The sequence below is a fragment of the Lampris incognitus genome, chromosome 18, assembly GCF_029633865.1.
Source record: "Lampris incognitus isolate fLamInc1 chromosome 18, fLamInc1.hap2, whole genome shotgun sequence".
Taxonomy (NCBI): domain Eukaryota; kingdom Metazoa; phylum Chordata; class Actinopteri; order Lampriformes; family Lampridae; genus Lampris; species Lampris incognitus.
Genome location: NC_079228.1, coordinates 27,025,096 through 27,039,198, shown reverse-complemented (window position 1 = coordinate 27,039,198; position 14,103 = coordinate 27,025,096). Strand labels below are relative to the sequence as shown.

At 45.6% G+C, this 14,103-nt stretch overlaps 1 protein-coding gene across 4 annotated transcripts in view; it reads right to left on the bottom strand.

Moving 5' to 3' along the window:
• The window catches only part of nfatc1 (nuclear factor of activated T cells 1), a 39,508-nt gene that overhangs the window by 8,697 nt on the left and 16,708 nt on the right, over nucleotides 1-14,103 (bottom strand). For all 4 annotated transcript variants that reach the window (XM_056298530.1, XM_056298531.1, XM_056298533.1 and 1 more), the window contains 3 exons: nucleotides 7,721-7,776; nucleotides 3,396-3,528; nucleotides 391-1,011 (listed from right to left, as the gene is read on the bottom strand). In XM_056298530.1, coding sequence (XP_056154505.1) covers nucleotides 391-1,011; nucleotides 3,396-3,528; nucleotides 7,721-7,776 — 810 coding nt within the window. The remainder of the gene's footprint in view (nucleotides 1-390; nucleotides 1,012-3,395; nucleotides 3,529-7,720; nucleotides 7,777-14,103) is intronic.

Here is a 14,103-nt window from a genome sequence, read left to right as displayed (position 1 = left end):
AGAAAAAGAAATCACTCTCTCTCAGTCTGTGTGAGATAAATAAAAGAGGTCACAAAAAAACCCTGTTTATTTTATCAGTGGGCTTTGAACAGGGTTGCCTGCCTCACTCAGGCTTCAAGGCATGATGTGTCAATTGCAGGCCTACAAGGATTGTTTGTTTGGTCTAGCTACCATCTAAGTTACTGTTTTGGACTGGGAGACAATGGAGGGAAAATCAAGTTCCTCACCAAGTTAATGACAATTGCGTGATTACATGGTTCATTACTATTAATTTTTAGGAAGCATTTGATCGTTCTTTACATAAAAAGTCAAACTACACAGGCAGAGTATGCTGAACTTGTTATCTTATCTTTGTTTTTGGCCAGCCAGTGCCATCGTTTTATCACTCACCGTCATCAAGGTATATCTGGTCCAGCTCCTGTGGCTCCTGTTTGATGTTGATGGCCAGTGTGGGGGGGCTGGCCTCCTCCGCCAGGGAAGAGCGGCTCCTCTCTGGCACCTTTGGGAGCTGCTGGGCCACAGGGCTGGTGCTGCCACTGACCGGCTGGCCAGGCGTCATGCAGTGGGCCGGAGAGAAGGATGCCTCGGGGGCCGCGCCCGGGGTGGAGGGCTGGGAGGCGGGGGAGGAGGAGGCACTGCTGGGTGGGTAGAGACCCGACGGCTGGTAGCGTCCAGGCGTCTCCTGGATGATGGAGACGTGTGGGATTGGGGATTGCGGTCCTGGGTGTTGGGGCGGGCCAGCGGAGAGACACTTGGAGAAGGGAGTGGGCGAGAGGTCATGCAGTTTGGGGCTGGTGCTGGGGGAGGATGAGGAGGACAATGAGGAAGGCTTGGCTCCCAGCCTCTGCTGGCTGACAGAGTAGCCCCCGCCCACCACACATGGCCGCAGGTCAGGGGTCATGACTGGTTGGGTGAAGAAGGGCTTTGGCTGCAGTGCCATGCCTGGACCACGCTGGGTACAAACAAGGGGGGCATCGTAGTCATCGTGTGGCTCCGTTTTAATTGTTGGAACTGATAGAGAAAGAGAAAAAAGGAGGTGGGAAAAGAAGAAAAAAGATTGAACATGTGTTTCAGCCTTCCTGTGAGCGGGTGAGTGACTGAGTGAGTGACTGAGTGACTGAGTGACTGAGTGAGTGAGTGAGTGAGTGAGTGAGTGGGTTTGTGGCTAGGATACCCACTGCCAAACAAACACTCGCATCAATGAGACTCTGTGTCTAGGCCCAAGCTCTCCCACCCTGCTGAAAATATTCACAAAATGAGAAAAAAAGGAGAAAAAAGGATGAATCATCACCACAAGAGACATCCAGCTGGTTCTATAATAAAAGGGCCTGTTTTCTTTGGATCCGGCTCTGGCGCTAATATCCTCTGAATGTGCGATATGAAATATGTTGCTGCTGCAGGAGCTTCATACTCAACAGGGTTCCTCAATTCAAAATAAATCACTATGCTCTTAGAGAGACGGAGTGAAAAAGCTCAACCTGGTGTGAAAACCTATTTTCTAACAGAACCCCTTCACTTCAAGTCATGGCCTGGTAAGACAAAATGGTGGTTTATAGAGGTTTTGAAGATTACAGTGATTATACGCATGGGGAACGAGGCTAAATTGAGATGAGGCAGGTCTTTCTCCCAAAGCCTTGTTCTCCAGTCCCCGGTACTTCGCCACCAGTCCAGATTCCACGGCAGAAGATATTGAACATCGAGTTTTTAAAAATGTGGCCCTTCAATCTGCTTTCCTTTATGACGCAACATCAATCTTATATAACAAGCGACGGGGCAGTTCAGTCACAACATGGTGACGGGAATGTTCTGAACCTGAGATTCATCACCGCGTCGACCTTCTTTAATCACACCAAACTGGATCTGGTTCTTCTTTTCAGAGCTGCGGGTAGGATGTTCTAAAATATAATGGCGAGCATGTGTTTGGATTCAAAGCCTGAGTAGTAAATAACTCATGCTTAATTCTCCTTACCGTCCGCCCTTTTGCGCTTTCTCCGTGCGTGTCTGCGCATGCACACGTGTATGCTTTTCGTCTGCATCGTAAGAGTTTGACGCGACACCTTGTTCTGGGGCTGATCTCTTAGGAGAAAAGGTAAATTTTTAAAATCTTCATGGGATTGGATAAAGGTTAAATTAAAGTGAAACCAGGATGCCCAGGGTAACACCAAGCCTTATCAAAGCCTCCTCTATCAACAATCGTGCAAGAGGAATTCCGAGGAGACGAGCTGCACCAACCGCAGGACTAAAATAGCGAATGCACCCCTATTTTCAGCTTAGCTAGAGGAAGTGTGCCTGTCAGTGGTGCACAGACATATGCAAAGGCACACAATGTGAGTGGGAGACGTGCAAATGCTAGCGAGCGGTGCCACACAACACCGAGAGCGTGCTGTTGGGGTTTCTGTGGGTGTGAAAGCCACAAACATCCCCAAAGCTAAAACCGCCGTCGGAAAAGTCTCTGTCGTTTGCTCTTGACTACCCGATGACTTTCTACCTTGACGTGCAGACTTGGAAGACCACATACTCCCAGTGTGGCTGGCATACCTCCTTGTTAGACACTCACCCTTAAAGGGGAGACACTGACCAGACTGACTGTCCCCGCCGTCTGTCACCCTCCTCCTTACACTCTCTCCATCCCAAGGACAATGCTTCACTTTCACGGCAGGGCACGCTAGCGCCCACACACAGGGCTGGGCCAGCTCGGTTGAATCAGAGCTTTGAACCACCCACTGGATGCTCTCCTCAAGCCTGGAGCGCAATTAGCAGTGGCTTTTTTTACATTTTAGTTGGTGGGTCAGCGTTTTTTATTTAGTCTGGCAATAGATTTGCTATTCAAATAACATGCCTTTCCCATCACCCTTTCCCCGCCCTTGTATGCCCATTCACTGCAGTGCTACAGGTATGGAAAAGAACAGATTTTTATGGAAGTTGCTTTTTACAATGGAGTGAATAATAGCACTTCTTTGTTCCTCCCAAGGAAACCACTAGACATAGACAAGGGGGGAAACACACTGTTTGTTCCCTTTCTCAGAAGTAAAATGGAGGCTAAAATGCCTCTAATTAGTCTGGGATACAGGAGAGAGAGGAGCAGATGGAGAACGGTGAGGGGTTGGGGCGATGAAAGGAAAGCAAAAGGAGAAAAAAATGTAAAGGAAAAACAGGTTTGTGGGAAGGGTGGCCCGGAGGTCAGAGACACCACTGCAAGACTGTAAGGTCAGAGTTTGCACCCTGTTGAGGCTATGTAGCCTTGAAAAGAGTTGGTGAACAAGGCAGTCAGGCCTTAACACACTCAGTCACTCTGAGCCACTCCTGCTAAAAGCATCATCTAAAAAAAAAGAAGAAAAAAATCATCTAAATGCCTAAAGCGTAAAATACAAATGAGCTGGAGAACAAGAATTTACCATTGGCAGGCACATAGGTGAAACGCTGGTACTGACTCCTTTTCCTCTTGCCATTGCACACGTAGAAGTTCACTTGGACTGGGATGGATAGTCTTTGGTTGCGGTAGGGAGGGATCTCAATGAGAAGCGAATTCTGCGATGAAGAGAGGAAATTTACCAACTTGAAACTGAAATTACAGCTAGGTTTCATGCAGACATATGTAAAGCAATGCTACACGGTTATTCTGCTAAAACGGCTGTTGCGTGGATTGCATGGCCGTTGTGGCGGGGATGTCCTCTCAGTTTTTAGTCGGTGACCTTGTTAAGAGTAAAGGCAAGAAGAGAACACCGCTCCATCCAAGCCAGCTGGACTGAGGGTGATGAGAGAGCGATCTCTTTGAGAAGTGAAAGAGCTGACAGTGATAAGGAAGACCTGCGTTCAACTGGTATCACCCATCCCAATACCTTCCTTATCAATCTGAGTCATGAACTGAAAGGGTGCCTCACGTAAACAGTGGGAACTGTTAACGTCACGGAGAGCAAACTATTTAGCTGATCATGTTTCTTTTGACGTACAAGCCACTCTTTGTGTAAATATTCACATTTTATTTATACTACCAGTAGTGATGTACCGACACTAAACTCACTGGTTGATTAAGCGACAACAAAATTACTGCAGTCATATTGTTTTGCAGCTCATTCTTCCTCTATAGCCCCTATGCATACAACTGGGTGGAAGGGTGAGGTTGGGGGGCTCATAGTCCAAATCTGTTCCTTGTCCAGATGGAAGAGAAACAGAGAGACTGTGAAGTAAGGTTGTAGTAAACGATGGTTGCTTTCACGGTGAGTTACTCTAAATTCAAGTAGGGAGTGTCCAGACAGTTTATTTCCCCTGCGGGGCTTCCTACTGTGTCAAGACTGAGTGCAGGCAGGGAGCAGCCATGAGCCCGGGGTCAGCATCTGGCTATATCAGAGCCATAAGACATTTGTGTGTGTGTGTGTGTGTGTGTGTGTGTGTGTGTGTGTGTGTGTGTGTGTAAGAGGGACAGAGAGAGATGTGCTTTTGCATTTGTTAATTAGCGTGTTTCTATAGATGCATTTACCTTTATCTGCAGATGTGTGTGCTCATGTGCATGATGTGTGTGCACGCTCATGTGTGTCTCCTTTGTGTGCACATGTGCGTATGTAAAGATAAATGCACACGTGTGTATTTTGATGTGTGTGTGTGCTTTCATGCGTGTAAGGATGTGTAGCTTTGTGTATAGCCTTGTGTGCACATGTGCATACAGTTAATGAGTGAGTGTGTGTGTGTGTGTGTGTGTGTGTGTGTGTGTGTGTGTACTGGAGGCTCTGTTCAGTAGCATGGGGGGAAAGCCATCTATCTAGGAGTTATACACTTGAGGAAGTCTAGCCCTGACATGTACAGGTGAGAAATGACATAAAATATATGAAACCATTACAGCCATAAAGCCAAGTGAACTCAGATGAGGCAGTCGAGACTTTCACTTCAGCCATTCCACTCATCCATCCTCCAGTTTGTAAGCTAATGAAAATGAGCTCGGCAAACGGACTACCTTTTCATTCAGCGATCAGGCACTTCCTGCACTGAAGTTTTGTTTCAGTTGAACAACAACATTAATACTGTGTCTTTTTCCACGTCTACATCTGTGTCTAAGTTTGTGCCATCGTGTGAAGTTTGTGAGGATTTATGTCTGTGATCGTCAATTTTGTTTGATGGCTTGGAGAGCTTGGTCTGCTGCGTCCTGTGGGTCCAGGGACCACGGCCCTGCCAGGAGCTGCGCCCCAAGAGGAAACATTGAGGGCGGTCTGACCGGACGCAGAAGTGGGGCAGGCTAAGCTAACTGCTAGCCCATGCAGACTGACAGTTCTGATAATACTGAGATAACACCGAGATAAAACCCAGGGCGGTCTGGCGGCGGCATCGGTTAGCGTTGACTGTGCAGTGTTTTTGTCTACATCTGCGTTTGTGTCATCATGTGGAGTGCGGGGGAGTTGTGTTGAAGGTGTCTGGCTGGGAGAGCTGGTGTTGGATCGGCTGAGGGAGCCTGGTGTGTTGCATCTGGTAGGCCCAAGGACCACGGCCCTGCCCGGAGCTGTGCCCGAAGAGGAAACACCGAGGGCGGTCTGACAGGACGTGGAAACAGGGCAAGCTAAGCTAACTGCTAGCCCATGCAGACCAGCAGTTCTGACAGTCCTCCTGGCTGGCGTTCGGTCTCTGGACAGTGGAATTTTTGGACTGCGTTGTTAACTGTTTCTGTTTTTTTGCTTTGTTCTCTCTGTTTTTGGTGGTGTCGTTTTTGGGAAATTTTGGATGTGTGTTTTTTATCTTTTGTGCTGCAGTGCTTGTGGGCTGGGAGGAAAGAAATGAAATTTCTTTTGTGCACGCAAGTACATCGATGAAATGACAATAAATCGTTCCTGAATTGTTCCTGAATCCTGAATAAATATCAGCATTACTGTCTGAATTGCAGTTTATGGCTCTTAAAATCATATGCTTGGGTTTTCCAGTAAGGGTCATGAAATAGTTTCAATAACAAGAGGACCAGATAAACTTTCAAAATGAGATTAAAAAAAAATAATAATCCCAAACTGATTTTCAGCTGACAACGGCTTGTTCCATATTGAGGGAGGAGGAAAAACGATAGCAAACTGAACACAGTGGGGCATTTTTTTAGCCTGCTCTTTTGGGAGTTCAAAGCCCATCTGCCATAAATCTGTATGAGGAATCTGATACATTTAATCGTAAAACCTGCTGTAAATCATTCTTACAATTAAAAGTCAATCACAGTTAATCCCTCTCTTTATCCTGACTTGCCTCCCTGTGGGGAGGGTTAGCCCTTAGAAATGACGCTGTTGGTGAGGTCCTCTGAATTTCTCGCTCTGTGGTGTAATAGCAGAGGTTAAACCTGGCCACTGTCAGTGTTTAAAATGGGACAGATCCAGGAGACAGGGATTACCGAGTAAGGAGCCCCCCGTCTGTTTTGAGAAGACCAATGTGTTCCTACTGTGAGTGTGTGTGTGAGTGTGACCATGTTTTTGCTGTGTATGTGTATGTGTGTGCATGTTTTTGCATACGTGCATTTCTGTTTGGGTGAGCATGTGGGCATGTGTGTGCCTGTGCTTGCAGGTCTGTGCACGGCGTGTGAGCCTCTGTGTGTGTATGTACATTTATGTCAGCTTGCGTGTTTCAGTGTTCCTGCACTTTGTGTGTGTGTGTGTGTGTGTGTGTGTGTGTGTGTGTGTGTGTGTATGTATCTGAGTGCACAGAGGGGAGACACAAGGAGCAGGTGCAGCGCCTCACATGTGGACACCCTCTAATCCCCTTCTCTATCTCCCAGACTCCCAGAACACCCCCCTCTCTGTCTGTCTGTCTGTCTGTCTGTCTGTCTGTCTCCCTCTCGTCAGTCTCTGTAGAATTTCCAAGTAAGCCCCTTCCCCACCCCCACCCAAGCTGTCCCAGTCCAAGACAGGATGCATTGCCAAACTCAAACTCCCACAGGCTGTGAGGGATGAACTCCCGAGAACCTTTTCGACACGTTTTCAACACAACACCGTTTACCCCGGACAGCCTTTCACCCCGTCCAGAGAGAGCAAGAGAGGGAGAGAGAGAGAGAGAGAGAGAGAGAGAGAGAGAGAGAGAGAGAGAGAGAGAGAGAGAGAGAGAGAGCAAAAGCGAGAGAGAGAGAGCTCAGTTCTGCCATTTCATTCCGTTTACTTTGTCTCTCTTTACGGTGTTTGGATGGACCTGCTTTTGATTTTATAGCGGTCGTTTCGATATCATAACAGGTAGTACGCAGTTGTTTCTTTTATATTGTTTTGGATTCTTGAAGAAGTGGTTTTATTGGGCTGAAACAGATTCAAATAAAAGTTTAGTACTCGGTTAGTGTTAGAAGGAATGTGAATGATTTATATATATCATTATGTAAGTTTGTTTTTTCAGTTTTAGATTTTCTCAATTTGACTTTTTTTTTGCAATAATAACTTAAGAGTTTAGCATAACAAGAGGTCTGCAGCAGAGATATGAGAGGTGTGCAAATGCATCCAGATGCATTGATTTGATACACTGATCAGTACATTCACTCTTTTCTTGCTTAACACAGAAATTTGGTTTGAAATTCTTCTACCAGAAATAAAGGTGTTTTAAATTGTGTCTACAATGGAGAAGCTATTGAGAAAGGATACACATTATCAGTATTTTCATTATTACACCAATTTATATCATGAAATATCTGAACTGAAAGTGAATGGATCCTGGCTCTGGCCTATAACTAAACGAAATCCATCATATATTTATTTATATAACATTTTCCCTGCTCATTACTTACAGGCTTTGAGCCATCCCTCTCAATCTTGGCCTCAGTCTCCCATAGGTGGTGACCATCTACAAGACAGAAAAAAAAGGAAAATTCTGCATTAACAGCGAAGAGAGTAACCCCTTGCCCCTTACTCCCCTGCTTGGATCCCCATTCAGCAGCGATGAAATCATAAGAAAAGAGGACGAGTGCTGTTATAATTATCTGTTACATCAGTGATTTACAAAACAGGTCCGGAGAGCCAGGGCTATCGCAAACGTCATGCTGTCTGACCCACAACTCATGAGCTCATATCCTCAGTCTGAGTCAAAAGCAGCAATAACTCAGTAACTAACATGAGACGGTGTGTGTGTGTGTGTGTGGGGGGGGGGGGGGTCAGAGACAGACAGACAGACAGACAGACCAACCAGAGAGAGACAGACAGACAGCCCAGAGAGAGAGAGAGAGAACTAAATACAGACTCATCAGAAACACACATTTGTCAAAAATCTCTGGAAAGAAAAATAAGACAAGTTCCAAGATTTTAAGTACCAATGAGAAAATGTGTTTGCTTGTCGAAGAACTCTAATCTCTGTTGACAATTAAGCCCAGGTGTTGTGTTTTTTTAAAACATCAGTTACGATACAGAATTTAAAGTGGAGAATCTGTTGATTCACTATGCGATTAATCTTATTGCATGTTATTTTATTTCTTTTTTCATTTATGTTCAGAGAGAGAGAGAGAGAACGAGAGAGATGAGAGAGAGAGAGAGAGAGAGAGAGAGAGAGAGAGAGAGCGAGAGAGAGAGCGAGAGAGCGCGAGAGAGATGAGAGAGAGAGAGAGGGAGGTTCAGTTAAGTCTTTATTATAGTCCTAGGAGGTAATTGGTTTTCAGCAATAGGGAATAAAAGGAAGAAAGGAAGAAAAACATCGTGAACACACCACAGGGAAGGGATTAAAAACAATAAATTAACGAGAGAAAAAAAAACAACAATCCAGAGACAGGCATACAAACTGATGCTGACATACCCAACTGATTATCACAAGTGCTGTGTGAAGTGCATGTGAATTTCATCCATTTAGCAGTTTGAAAACTGATGTGGATAAACAAGTGTTAGCATCTGTTTGTTTTTATCCTGGCCTTTCTGAAACCGGGTACCAGATGGACATGCAGACGGAGAAAGCATAACAGAAATCTGAGGCAGGGGTGAGAACCAAAAAGCCATGCCACGCTCACTGTTTAAGGCCTGAGAGGCATCTTTGGTGGGTGAGAGAAACCTCGAATATAAATTACCAATCTGGCGAAAGTGAGACTGTAGTTGAAAAGAGCGAAAGTCTGGCTGTGCCCGCTCCTCCCCGGCCAGCGTTCCCAGAGAAAATGAAGTGAGAAATGTTCTATAGCATTCAACACAGTGTGTCTATGGTGGGATTAATGGGTAGTCAGATGTGAGCAGACAGCGTGGTGCAGAAGGATGGGGTCTCCTTACTGCCGGTGGGCAGCAGTTGGGAGGTGACGCAGATGGAAGAGGTGGAGGTTGGCACCGACAGCTCTTATTATGTCTGCAGAGGGAGGGAAAACCTCTTCACTCTCTCCCTATTTCGCTCTTTCTCTACCTCCCAGTCTTCCCCCTTTTTCTCTTTCTTCCAACGTCTCTCCCTCACACCTGACTAATGCTGTGTATTTTACTGTTTTTCTCTCTCCTCTCTCTCTCTCCATCCTGCTATATTGCAGTTTGCACTCTTTCCACCTCTTTCTCTCACATTCCCTCTTTCTGCCAATTTCTCTCTTTCACTCCCATTCAGTCTCTGCCTGTCTACCGCTCTCTCCCTCCTACTACATTACACTGTTTCTCTCTCTCCCTCTTTATTTCTATCACCCTCTCTCTCTGTCTTATACTCTCCCTCTCTCTCTCTCTCCCCCCATTTATCTCTTTCGCTCCCATTCAATGTCTGCCTGTACACCTCGCTTCCTCCTCTCTGTCCGTCTCTCTGTCCGTCTGTCTCGCCCCCCCCTCTCTCTTGGAACTGCTCCAGAAGGGAGCCTTCGAGGACTATGTCAATCCACAGGAGATAAACATGTTTTTCAGATCTTTACCTCCCTCTCACTTTTTCTCTCTTTCTTCCCTCTCCCTCCCTCATTCTACTCCCCCCCTTCTCTGACACAAGCGCCATTTTCTGCATAAACATCAAAAAAAGAGGTAAAAAAAAAAAGAAAGAAGTGGAATTGAGAAATTTGTTTGGGTGGGTTTTTTTCTTCTTTTTCTTTTTGCCCCACTGCTTGTGGCCAGGAAAACTGGTTTCAGACGATAAATGTGTGGGATACCTTTGTTTGAAAAGAGCGTGCCGGATAACTGATAACCACAGAATGTTCCAGAGTTATGGCAACATGGACAAAAAGCTTCCTCCAAATCCGTTCCAAAAAACGAAAAAAGCAAAACAAAAACTCTATCAGTAATGTCCAATAATATCTATGTCTCTCTCGGATAACTCAGACCTAAACCTCTTCCCTCAAACCATCCCAACCATATTAACCCAGTACCCCTCTTAGACTCTCACAGCACTGTGCCTTCATTCAACTTGGCCGCATCCCAGGCTTGCAGAAGTCTGACAATTCACATTTCGTTAGCTGCGGTCTACGCAAATCATTACCTTCGCGGGGCAGACATAACACAGAGTAGTCAATGACACAGCAGTGGTGTACTGTACACAGTCATGGCAAGCCTGTTAGATGGGGTGGGGGGTTTAGACAATATACAATACAGCTATTTGTCATGCTGGATTTATAAAGGGAATCAAACAGCTCCTTGTGCTCCTTAATTGGGGTGGGGTGGAGCAGCTCTGGTGCCCGGAGTGAAACAGCAGGGTGGCGTGTGCCCAAAGCCCTCATAACGTACAATAAATATAAACACATGCTCTACCCTGGCCCATGTGGCATGCTGAAAGAGTTCCCTTGTCCCCCGTCTAATGACTGAAACTTAACTTTCTCCCTACCGCTCTGAAAAACACATGGATTTTGGATGTTGCATGTGAGCTGCTGTCGTGCGGAAGGGATAGTAATTGAGGCAGGCCGGCTCCCCAAGACAATTTTGATAAATGGCAGCTGGGGAGGAGATACTGAAACGCTCAAATTCTTCTTTCAACACAGCTCAGTGCTGCTCACAACAGTGGCGCCTGCCACTGCACATCATCTGCATACTGCACGACACATCAGCCTCGATCCCTCAAAGATCAAGTTCTGGTCTGTCTCAAATAGGCCCCGTGATTTTATGAATCGTATACACTGTAATTTATAAAAACATAAACTTCATGTTGATGCAGCCGTAATTGATTTGTTTATGAAAACAGCCATTGTTCTCAGCGGTGTCGGTTGCCAGCCAAACCACTAAACGTCTTCGAGTGGAAGTCATTGTTCTATGAATGCCATGAATCCAATCCAAAGTCTACTGACCATGAGCACCGCCGAGGGAAGGCACCCCTCCCATCAAACAAAAAAGTTGCACAAAGAGACCCACAAAACCACTAGCTAGCAAAATATACATCTTGCTCGCTGCGGATAGAAAGAGCTCCGTTCGCTCCGAGATCTGCGATACTTTGATCTCAGCTCGAGCTGTCGCAGGGTTTCCCTTGTTATAAGGAGGAGACTTATCTATAATTTTCTACTGGTAATTCCATACACCACCTGGCAGCTTGACAGCATGGCAATCCACTCACAATTCAATTTGTGAAGCATCTCTCACTTCCACTATTGCTCTGGCCAAGAAAAGAGAGAGAGAGAGAGAGAGAGAGAGAGAGAGAGAGACGAAGCTGCCTGCTGTGGGGAGCAGAGAAGGAGAAAGCGGGGCAGGTCTCCACAGGACCTGTTTGGACATTCCCATTTCCACATCGCCGTCTCTGTCTCGCAGGGACGGAGAGTCGGGGTTCGTGGGTCACAGAAAAGTGGTGGGTTCCCTGGGGTTTGACTGAATGAGGGAAGTTTGGATCTAAGAGATGCACGGAGTGAGTTATTTACCATGATACGTACTGCAGCAGTCAGGGAAAGCATCCAGTCCGCCGGACCAGATGTGAAAATGCTCTATTCACAACGTCTGACCTCACTGTGAGAAATCCCTCCTGACTCCGTTTGGCCCTGATTACAGCAAGATATTGAGCATAATCTTATGCTATGCTATACTGTAGCATATTACGCTGTACTAGACCATTCTGGTTTTGATGTATCATTGTATGAACAAAATATCTGACTGACATGTTAATAGAGGTAGCCAGGAGCTGAACTGCTCTTGTTTTCTATTGCACAGCAGGCGTTTATCCTGTACACCACACTATACTGACTCAATATTAAAGAAAATAATGCCACGTTAGCACCAGGCTATTTGCAAATGCTATTCATACATAAACAACTCCTTCTCCTCTTCATAAAATATAACCACATGGACAAAATTTTGTTTTTTTTTCAGAATAATAACATCCGTAAACACCCGACAACAATTATTTCTCCGGTGGTTTGCGCGACGCCTGGCTCGTCCCTTCTTTATATTTAAACTGGAGCACCTTCAGGCTTCACACACAGTCAACAAACCAAACTCACTGACAGCAGCAGCAACAGCAAAACAACCTTGAACGTAAGAGCAAAAAAAAAGAAAAAGCAAAAAAAAAAAGAACAAAAGCAGGGGTGAACACGGGACAGCAGACCCTAATTTTCCAAATGGACCGACTTATCAGAGACAGCATCTTCTGGGCAAGCTGGGCCAGAGAGAATGAAAGCCGGGTCATATGAAGTCAGGTTTAGATTACGAGCCGATATCTGCGCCGCCGGGGCCTCACAGTTAATCTCTTATGACCGACTGGCTGTAACCAGGAGTGACAACAGGGCTGATGTTATCTCAAGTTATATTTTGCGCGACCGTGTTAGGACAGGAGACAGGAGGGGCAGACAGGGGTGATGGTGTCGGGCTGACAAACATTGATTTCTGTTTTTAGATGCTTCATTTAAGCCTGTCTGAGGAACAGGTGAACCCAACTGTGCTGGGAAATAGGGAATTCCTTTGGTGCAAGGAACAAATAGCTGCGGCTGAACATGTACATGCACAGACAAAACAACTAAATGTTGTTGTTGGCGTGCGCACACACACACACACACACACACACACACACACACACACACACACACACACACACACACACACACACACACACACACACACACACACACACACACACACACGCCTTTATATATTCTCCATACGGACAGACTTATACAAAGAAAAAGACACAGTTTTACATGGGCACAGGGTAGATGCAAATATACAGCACTGAGTACAATATGATATGGTCCCGTACCCTTATGAGCCTTAGGTTTGTGAGGATTCTTTATCGGAAAATTTGCAGGAAAATTGTCCATTGGTAAAATAAAATGGTTAAGCTCTCAATGGCAGCAGAATTTACCACTCTGGATTTATGAGACTGATCGTTAAAAAGTTTCTCAGACCTCTGCTTTGGCATGAGTGGAATAACAATAAAAGCGGTATGATTAAAAGTGGTGGATATTATAAAAAACAATAAAAATCAGATGCACCCACATGTGTCCAATTTTACATCTGTGCATGTAAACAGATAAGTTACCTCGTGATGAATATCTATGTATCCCCCCCACTCAGACACACTCGCTCTCTCGGTGGTAAAGCAGACCCAACAGGACCCATGAAGAGCCTACATAGCTCATAGAGTTAATGAATTGGGAGCTGGAGGCACAGCGGCAGCTTGGATAGAGGGGTGGAAGGACGGCGAAAGAGAAAGAGGGAGGTGGGGGGGGTGCATGGTGGTGTGGAAGCCTGGCTTAAGGGTGTTTCCATGGTAGGATTGCCCAAGAATCTAAGGCTAGAGCCAAAAGCGGGGAAACCCTCATCAACAACAAGGGAGCACACCCATCGATGCCAGCCAGCCAAGAAACTGCGCCTGGCCCTAAAGACAGCCAGCTTCGAAGCTCGACAATAATCACAGGAGCATCTGAAAGAAAGAAAACTAACAAACCAACCTGATGTGCTTGGCAAATACTTGCTACAGTGTCGGTACGGTTAAAAATGGGGCCGTTTCTTGTGTTGAGAATAGGGCTGAATAAGGTGTCGTTTCAGAGTCGACATCGCAATATACATATGTGCGATAGTCACGGTAAAGCAAATTGGGCCTATCAGTCATGACAGAAAATGAAATCTAACAAAGGTCTGCTTTTTTATGACTATTCTTGAAGAAAAATATTCTAGCACATCTGACAAATAGAATCCATTTAGTCTGATTTAATGACTTCTTGGAAAATTGCCTCATCACTCCAATCATTGCTAAAGCGATAAATTCTTTGGGAATGGAGCCTTGAAAGTTAAAAACTGCACATATCTGATGAAATTACGTGACTCCCTTTTGTTC